This window comes from Trichechus manatus, unplaced genomic scaffold (genome assembly GCF_000243295.1).
Source record: "Trichechus manatus latirostris isolate Lorelei unplaced genomic scaffold, TriManLat1.0 scaffold00040, whole genome shotgun sequence".
In the NCBI taxonomy this organism is placed as follows: Eukaryota; Metazoa; Chordata; class Mammalia; order Sirenia; family Trichechidae; genus Trichechus; species Trichechus manatus.
The window spans coordinates 12,969,506-12,978,960 of NW_004443976.1; the positions used below are offsets into that span (position 1 = coordinate 12,969,506).

Here is a 9,455-nt window from a genome sequence, read left to right on the forward strand (position 1 = left end):
AAAATTCGGAGACCTTGTACATATTAAAACATTTATCCCACCTTCATAACTGATAGTTTGGCTGTCGTGACTCTGTTATCATTAGCTGCCTGTCAGGTCAGCCCGTGACTCACGGCAACCCCATGTGTTACGGAGTAGAACTGCTCCATAGGGTTTTCTTGGCTGTAATCTTTACGGAAGCAGTTTGCCAGGCCTTTCTTCCGCAGAACTGCTGGGTGGGTTCAAACTGCCAACCTTTTAGTTACCAGCCAATCGCCAACCACTTGCGCCACTCAGGCTCCTTGTTATAAGCCTCTAGCTATTCCCGAAAATCTATCCCTCCATGGTAAGAGAACAATAGCTGGCCATGTAGGTAAGGACTGAATTTCCCAGAACCCCCGAGTTGCGTGAGACCCTATGACTACATTCTCTTCAATGGAATGTGAGTAGAAATGATATGAGCCATGTCCTAGCCAGACCTCTGAGACCCAGGTGTGTGTCCTCCACATTTCCTCTTCCCCCTGCCTACCAGCAGCAACCCAGAAGACAGCAGCATCCCATTTTTGACAACGCAGACAACAGCCACACCATAGAGCTGTGTTTCTCAAACATTACTGTGCACAGGAATCATCTGAGGTTCTTAAAACACAGATACTGATTCAGTAGGTCTGGGGCAGGACCTGAAAGGGTCTGCATTTCCGGTAAGCATCCAGGTAATGCCAGGGCTGCTGGCCTGCAACCACACTTTTGAGGATAAGACCCTAAAGGATGGCAGAGGTGCATTGCTAGCCCTGGTCCCTGTTATGATTTTGTGGAGCACAGCCCCCTACTCACACTGGACTGTTTTATGAGGGAAAAAAAAAAAAAAGTTCTATTTTGTTGAGTCATTGCATTTTCTGGTCTCTGTCACCGCAGTTTAGGCTTCATCCTAACACAGCTGAGTACAGAATTCTAGATTAGAAATCACTTTCTCCAGAAACGGTGAAGGCACTGCTTCACTCCCTGACTTCCAGCATGGAGTGCCATTGTTAAGAGGCCCAGAGCCACTCTGACTGCCAATCCTTAGCATATAGTCTGTTTTCTCTCTGGAAGCTCTTTAAAGATCTTTCTCTTTGAGCCTAGCGTTCTGGTATTACATGATCTGCCTTGGTGTAGGCCTGTTGTTCTCTATTACGTTGGGCACTTGATGGGCCCTTTTAATCTGGAAGCCCAAGTCCTTCCATTCTTTGAAATACTCATGAATTATTTATGTGATTTCTTCTCCTTCCTTTTCTCTGTTCTCTCCTTCTAGAATTTAAACCTCCTGGACTGATTCTCTAATCTTCTTATCTTTTTCCTCCTATGTGCCATCTTCGTCTTTTGCTTTACTTGCTAGAAATTGCTCTTCTAACCCTTCTGCCGGACTTTTCATTCCTGCCCTTACGGCTTTATTTTTCAAGTGCACTTTCTTGTACTCAATCCCTTTTTATAGTATCTCTTATCTAAGAGCTTCAAGAGTTTTAGGTTTTTTGGTTATTCTTTTTTTAAGTTTTACTCTATACTGTCTAAAAAAAACAAACCCATTGCCGTAGAGTCAATTCCGACTCCTAACAACCCTATAGGACCAAGTAGAGCTGCCTCATAGGGTTTCCAAGGCTGTAATCTTTACGCAAGCAGACTGCCACATCTTACTCCCACAGAGCAGCTGGTGAGTTTGTCTAAGGTGAGTCTTTTTTTCCCTGTTTATTTTGGTCTACATCTCATAAGAAGGTTTCTTCAGATATCTAGAAATCTTTTGTTGTCTATGAGGTGCTAAGAAGTTGACTAGAAGTACCAAGTGCATAGTTTGGACTTTCCAACTGTGGGTTTCAGTATGACATGATCTGTTTTGTTGGAGAATCCCTGATGTTAATATCCTTAGGTCTTTCCTCTGACCAGTCAAACTCCCCAGAGATGAGTCTTCCGGTCTCCTACCTAGAAAGCATAAGCCTAGTTGCCATCACTCAGTATACAAACTTTCACTTGATCTCTACTTTCAGTACAGTACTCTTGCCCTCAACAGGGCCCAGGGCCCTACAGGCCAAAGACTTTCTATTTTCTACCTCCAGCAAAGAAACCTCCAGTATTCTGATGAGTGAGGCATGAGTAGTTACACAGATACATGAGGTCAAAGAGGAGATCTGGGGGTACAACTGCTTCAAATAATCCTAATTTTAGTACCACCTTCACCCCAGATGTACACGATACCACCAACTTACGGGTAAATTAGGTTGCCGTAGGCTTTCGTCACTGCTGGCTTAGTGACCACTTCACTGCCAAACCAGTTACCACTTACCTTTCTATTTTGCAGCTTCTCTTGAAAGTTTTGCTGTTAACTCCTCTCCCTTTTTAAAATCTCTTTATTGTCATTTTATTAGGATTTAGAGGAGTGAAGTTAAATGCTAGCTCCGTCAAGTTTAACTGAAAAGTCTCCATCTTTTACCCCTGGGCAAACTGGCTTTATTCTTGACCATCTTCCATCAAGTTGTCAAGAGTGATCTTTCCCAAAAATTAAATGTGGTCGTGGTAACACACTTCCTAAAATACTTCAAAGGCTTCCAAATTCCTTCAGAATACAATCCAAATTACTTAGCTTGCAAACCTTTTCCTGATCTGGCTCGCCCTCCAGACTCAACATTGTCCTACCTAACCACCACTATACCTCATTCACTCTAGTCAAACTGAACCCCGTGCAGCTGTACCCCAAATGAACTAGACCCCTTCACAGCAACATGGTCCTGTCTATGCTGTTTCCCTTTTCCACTCCAACCTCTCATCCACCTAGCCAATAACTAACCCTTTAAAATCCAGTTCAAGCAGAACTTTATCCGACACTCCTTTTTCTGAGCGGAGTTACAGGCCCCTTCTCTGTGCTCCTAGCCATATACTGTAGGCATATCTCCATCAAAGCACCCATCCTACTGTCACGTGAGAGTCTGTCTCATTCAACTTCGTACCCTCAGAGCCCCAGCACATAATAAGCAACCAGAAATAGAAAGGGAAGAAGGCTGGAAGGAACCGGCATATGAGAATATATTGATAATCTCTTTCGGTTGGGCTCATGGTCACGGGGAAGCGCTAGGGGCAATAACGTAACACTCACCAAGTCAAGCTTTTCCCTGGTCCTGACTATGGTGGAGCAGGGTGGGCAGGCAGAGGAACACCCCAAAGCTCCCACCATCATCACCTAATACCCAGCAGAGACTTAATAAGTTCTTATAGAAGAAATTATATATAGTACACAACACAGTATCGTAAAAATTGACCGGCCTGAATGGCTTCAGGCTGAGGACTATTTCAACACCGCCTCTTACCACACCGGTGGTCCCTGGCTGGAAGCGCTCACCCAACCAACCTCAGGAGACCCTGGGAGTCGTAGTTCACCAGGTGGACGGAGAAAACTAAGACTGCGCCGAGCATCCTGGGAATTGTAGTGCCAGCTAGAGAGCACTACCTGCGCAGGCGCCAAACGTCAAGCCACTTCCGGACTCAAGCGTCGGGTTTCGGAAAACGGGAAAATTCTGTGGAGGCCTCCCAGAGTAATAATGGCTACCTGCAGCCTGGCAAACGAGCGACTACGCGCTCTGGAAGACATCGAACGGGAAATCGGAGCCATTCTTCAAAATGCAGGTTCGGGATGCTACGACCGGACAGCAAGGAGTGAGAACGAGGCTAAGGGGCTTGTACCTGCGCCGACCAGAGACTAGGAGCACGGTGGGGAGGGATCCTAAGTGCAAGCGCGGCGAACTGTATTGGGGCGGGTGGTTGTGGGGTGGGAGGGACTGGCCTTGGGGCGGGGCTATACTAGCAGTCTCCCGGTAGCCCCGCCCCCTCTCCGCACCGCAGGTAACGTGATCCTGGAACTGTCCAAGGAAAAAACCAATGAGCGGCTCCTGGACCGGCAGGCGGCAGCCTTCACGGCTTCGGTCCAACACGTGGAGGCGGAGCTGTCCGCTCAGATCCGTTACCTCACCCAGGTGGGTGTATGGTGGGAGGTGCTACGAGCAGGCCCTGGCTGTTAGCCTCAACCTTTGGAGTCCGAGGCAGAGCTTTGGCCTCTGGAGTTGGGCAAGGCGAGGCCTCCCGAGCTGACCTCACAGCTAATAACGCCAGTTGACACACGGCCGGTTTCTTCCTTTAAAAGGAGAGGTTTAAAGGCAGTCCTGCCTACCTCACTGGGTTGTATCTAATGAGTTATCGGATGGGGAAGTGCCTGGGAGGCGACATGCAAAAAGTGCCCAAGCCACTGGCCTTTGTCCTCAGAAACTTGGCCTGACTTCAGCATGAGGCCCCAGATGCCTCTATCACGAGAAAAGGAACAGGATTGAAAGGGTTCTGAAGTCATTACAACAGTTACTACCGTTTAGTAAATTCTTGCCATGTGCCAGACACAGCACTATCTTACATAACCCTACAACAACTCTTTGTTGTTACTGTTAGTTGCCGTTCAGACTCATGGTGACCCCATTGTACAGAGAACTGCTCCATAGGGTTTTCAAAGCTATGACCTTTCATAAGCAGATCACCAGGGCTATCTTCCGAGGAGCTTCTGGGTGGACTCAAACCTCCAACCTTTCATACCTCCACTCAGAACAACTCTGTTGTTGGGTGCCGTCAAGTCGATTTGTGACTCATAGCAACCGCATGTGACAGAGTCGAACAGCCCCATAGGGTCTTCTAGGCTGTAATCTTTACTTGAGCAAATCGCCAGGTCTTCTGCAGAGCCACTGCGTGGGTTTGAACTGCCATCCTTTCGGTTAGCAGCTGAGCACTTAACCTTTGTACCACCAGGCTCCTTACAACAACTCTAGGAAGCAATTATTGCCACCCCCATTTTACAGATGAGGTTAACTGAAGTTATTTGCCCTAGGTCACCCAGCTACCATGTGGCATGACTGGGATTCAAACTCAGGGAGGAAATGAGAAAAGAGACCTAATGCCTGGCTGAGGCAGGATGGGTAAGGGAGACGGTGCCCCATTGATGAGTCTTACTGTTCTGTAGGTGGCCACAGGGCAGCCCCATGAAGGCTCCAGCTACTCTTCAAGGAAGGACTGTCAGATGGCCCTGAAGCGAGTGGACTACGCCCGCCTCAAGCTCACTGATGTGGCCCGCACCTGTGAGCAGATGCTGGAAAACTAGGCCAAGCAAGTGAAGCACCAGCTGCACCCAGGACAGAAGCTGGAGACCTGAAGGGATAGGGAGCACAGGCTGATGCATACCTGCCCCGCTGGTCAGGGTATACTAGAGCAAAGGGGCAAAAGGTGGCAAGCCTGCCCACCACTGCACTCTGGCCCTCCAGCAGGGAGCTCCTGCTCTGCACTTCACACAACCGCCACCAACAAGCTCAGGCGGGAGATGGAGATTCAGACACTCAACCCACTTCCTCAGACATTTCATGTCCCTGCCCCAGACTGCCTGCAGACTAGGCCCAGTGAAGTCACATTCTTCTTCGTTGGGAAAAACAAAACAGAAACTAAGCGTTTTTACAATAAAAGTAATGAAAACAAGATTAGACTTTTCATTGGGGCATTCAAGGGATGGTGGAAGTGAAACCAGTCTGTATGATGTCAGCAGCACAGTGGCGAGGGAAGGGAGGTGGGAAAGCCCAGGCCTTTACTGTGGGGCCTGGGAGAGGGAAGGGAAAGGACTGAGGTTGGGGAGGAACAGCTGGTATAGACTGAGGAGAAATTTGGAACAAGAGGGAACCATCGACAGAGAAGCCAAAGCCAGGAATCATGGTTGAAGGGCAAGGGCCTGAGGCCAAAGTCTGCAGAAAGAAGAGCTGATAATTACAAAAATAATTTTTAGTAAACAAACAATTTCTCCAGGATATCATTACAGTGTAAAAAGGGGATTTTACATTACATATAGAACTTAACAAAGGGAGGGGGGAGTGACTAAGAGAGGGCAGCAGCTGCTTATTTATTCATTAAACAGATATACGTAGGGTGTCTACTATGTGCCAGATGGTTGAAGTACACCAAATAGTACACTGAATAAAGCAGTCTGCCATCACAGAGCTTTCATTCTTGCAGGAGTCTGGTTCAGGCGATGGAGTCTTCTGACACTGTTGCGTAATGGATCTGCAAATCTGGAAGGGATGAAGAGGTTCAGAGATGAGCTCTGAGATCAAAGGAACTGGGGGAGCAGGTACTGTAGCTTGAACTGGGGAATCAGACTCCAAGACCTTAACCCCATGACCTGGTACACAGTAAACCAAAACCTGTTGCCGTCAAGTCAATTCCAACTCAGCGACCCTATAGGACAGAGCAAAACTGACCCATAGGATTTTCAAGGCTGTAAATCTTTACAGAATCAGATTGCCACATCTTTCTCCCATACAGTGGCTGGTGGGTTCCAACTGCCGACCTTTCAGTTAGCAGCTGAGTGCTTAATCACTTCACCACCAGGGCTCCTTCTGGTACACAGTAGGTGCTCAATAAAGATTTGTGAATTGAATGTATGGCCCCATCTTCTCCACAGCTTCATCTCCCACTAGCCTACCCTAGCTGCCATCTTCTCCTAGGTATTTCTCCAAGCACTGGTCCCTGGCCCATAGTGGCTTCCCTCCTCCTGGCTGATCATCCTTCAAGGCCTATGGTCCATGGTGCAGACAGCCTTAATATTTGTCTGCCTGGGTCAGGTCTTCCAGCCACCTGGGAGCTACTGGGACAGGGCCCCTGACAGGGAGGCTCTGGACTTCTCGCGAAGGGTGTCCGAGGTCCAGTTTACCTGGACAGTACGGCCCTGCCTGTTCCCTCCTCTTCTTGCACAGCATGTATACGAGGACTCCACTGAGAACGAAGGTGATGGCTAGGAGGGACACCACCGGCGCTGCGGCTGACCTCCCAGCTGAAGGACCCACATTGGCTTGAAGCTGCTTCTGGTTCTCTCTAGCCTCAGGCCCAGCCCCCAAACTGTGGTCCACAGTGGAAGTGATGATTTCATTGAAGTGGGTGTGACCTCTGTCCAAGGACGGTGGTGCTGCTGGAAGGGTGGGCCGCTGGGTAGACTGCAGAGTGGATGGCAGGTACGTCTGGGCAGGGGTGCCCATGTCAGAAGATGCCCCCTTTGTGGGCTCAGGAACCTGAGTGCTGAGGGGAGGTGAATGCTTCTGGCCAGCTTGACTCTTGTGGAGAGGACTTCCACATTCTGGAGAGGCAAGAAGGAAGGAATCAGAGATACCAGGACATAAGGTGAAGAAGCAAGTAGAAGGAAGGGTAGTGAGTTAGGGAGAGCATCAAGGGGACAGGCGAAGGCCAGGAGAAGAGGGGAAGGTGGGCGACAAAGTCAGCAAACCATAGGACTGAACCACGAACAGAATAACCACAAGCCAAGAACAAGTATGCCTTCTGAACTAGGAAGTCAGGAGACCTGGGTTTGAACCTTGGCTCTGCTACAAAGTAGCTGTGTGACCTTGTGCTTGTCTCATAACCTCTCTGGAACTCATTTTTTCCAGCTGTAAAGTGGGGATAATTTTAGTACCAAGGACCAAGGTAGCTGGGGGGATTAAATGAGATAAAATAGGTGTGTGTAGTCCAAAGGGTAGTATGCATACATACCACTAACGCTAGGTGGGACCTGGGAGACTTTAGGTGGGCCATTAAAGAACATTTTGTATTTTAATGGTTGTGTATTTATTCTATGAGAAGAATACAACTGGCACACTAAATTAGTGATTTCATGGATGTTAATGCTTAGGATAAGTTGCTATTTAAGTCTTTCAAAAGTGACTTGTGTACGCTTAAGATTTATTCATTTCACTGCATGTAAATTTTACCTCAAAAGAAAAAAAAGGAACCATAAAATATTGAAGTCTAGTTAATAACATACCTGCTGAAGTGATTTTGAATGAAGTATAGTGATGCCCGCAACTAATTTTGAAATGTATCAGAAAATAAGATGAATTGATGATGGACAAAGGAATGGATAAGAAGGAGGTGGAATAAAGCAAGTTTGTTGTCATTAGGTGCGGTCAAGTAGGTTCTAACTCATAGCAACCTTACAGGACAGAGTAGAACTGCCCCCACAGATTTTCCAAGGAGCGGCTGGTGGATTTGAACTACCGACCTTTGGTTTAGCAGCTGAGCTCTTAACCACTACGCCACCAGGTCTCCAAAGCAAGTTTAGTAAAATGTTAATTGTAGCATCTAGGTGGTGAATATGTGGATGTTCGCTGTGCAATTCTTTCAGGTTTTGTATGTGTCTTCAAATTTTCATAATTAAATTTTGGGAAGCAAAAATATTGGCTTCATTTCATGACAAATATTAAGTAAACAGCACTGTTATTAGGAGGAATTGGCAAAAAGCATGAAGGTCATGGTGAGTGAAGTTTGGTAAACAGGGACTTAAGTGAAAGTACTCTAGCCAGCATCAGAAGGTTCTGGGAATGTGAGGTGTCGCAAGGGAAAGAGGTGAGTCAAAGAAAATTGTAAAGTGGAGTCGGCTGAGTCCTGGAGGCAGAGCCTGCGGAAGAGAGGGAAAGCCACTCACCTCCATTATCAAAGCAACGCATCAGCTCTAAAACCCAGGGTGCACTCCTGTCCCCACACACAGTCCGGCGATGGAGATTGAACCTACCAAAGAAGGACCTCGTATCAGTTGATGGCTCCCCTCTCCCAGCTCCTTCCTCATTCCAAAGGTATGAAGTCACCACCAAGAAAAAGCCTTTATTCCTGGGACTGGGAAGTCCCCAGGTAGGTGGGGCAGGGAGGTGAATGTGTGCGAAATGGAGGCAAACATAACCCAGAAAGGGGGCTAGGTGCACCCGCAAGGAGTTTAGCTTTGACCAGAAGAGGGTCTAGAGGCACCTGGTAGGACGGGACTGGACAGGCGCTGCCCTTCTAGGGGTGGGTGAGAAGACTACCTGACAAAGGGCGGACAGCTCTGGTAGGCTTTCAGGTGTTTTCCTAAGTGTTGCTTCTGTTCCATTGTGGGGGTAGAAATTAAACGATCACAGTAACAACTTCCAGCGACGCTGCCCTCATTGCCATCGCCTGAGCGGGATAGAGGTGGTCAGCACAGCTTCCCAGGCCAAGGGACTCTCCCAGCTGTTACTTAGCCTCTAACCCACTGCCCCATTACACCTCTCCCCAAGACACCCGGGTCAAACCCCCAGGTTCAACCCACACATCACTCATCCCAAAGACTCCATAATCCTACCTGGACGCAGGTGCTTCTGTCCCCAACTCCCGGCAACTAGCCCTCCCCTTGCCACCCTGGGGACCCTAGGGCACCTGACTCCCAATTTTATTCAGTGCTCCCCACATTCCCTTAACACACACACACAAACACACACACACCCTCTTCCCGGCCCCCGACAAACCTGGCAAAATCAGCCCCACTAGCACGAGGAGCAGGAGCGCGCTGAACCCAGGTCCGCAGCCCCGACCCATCTCTGCAGGTCGTAGAGTTGTGGGGGACGCAGCCTCTGACTCCTAGACGGGCTCCAGCCTTG

General features: G+C 48.4%; 2 protein-coding genes across 2 annotated transcripts; one reads left to right on the top strand and one right to left on the bottom strand.

The window, feature by feature from the left end:
- Positions 1-3,384: 3,384 nt before the first annotated feature.
- MED11 (mediator complex subunit 11) lies at positions 3,385-5,471 on the top strand. The gene is made up of 3 exons (XM_004376075.2): positions 3,385-3,627; positions 3,844-3,974; positions 5,000-5,471. The coding sequence occupies exons 1-3, from the start codon at positions 3,543-3,545 to the stop codon at positions 5,135-5,137; spliced, it is 354 nt and encodes a 117-aa protein (XP_004376132.1). The 5' UTR covers positions 3,385-3,542; the 3' UTR covers positions 5,138-5,471.
- A 354-nt stretch (positions 5,472-5,825) lies between these two features.
- Positions 5,826-9,455, bottom strand: CXCL16 (C-X-C motif chemokine ligand 16). The gene is made up of 5 exons (XM_012555459.2): positions 9,324-9,455; positions 8,865-8,994; positions 8,492-8,574; positions 6,731-7,150; positions 5,826-6,089 (listed from the first exon to the last, which is right to left on the bottom strand). Exons 1-5 carry the CDS (start codon positions 9,391-9,393, stop codon positions 6,043-6,045), a joined length of 750 nt encoding a protein of 249 aa, XP_012410913.1. The 5' UTR covers positions 9,394-9,455; the 3' UTR covers positions 5,826-6,042.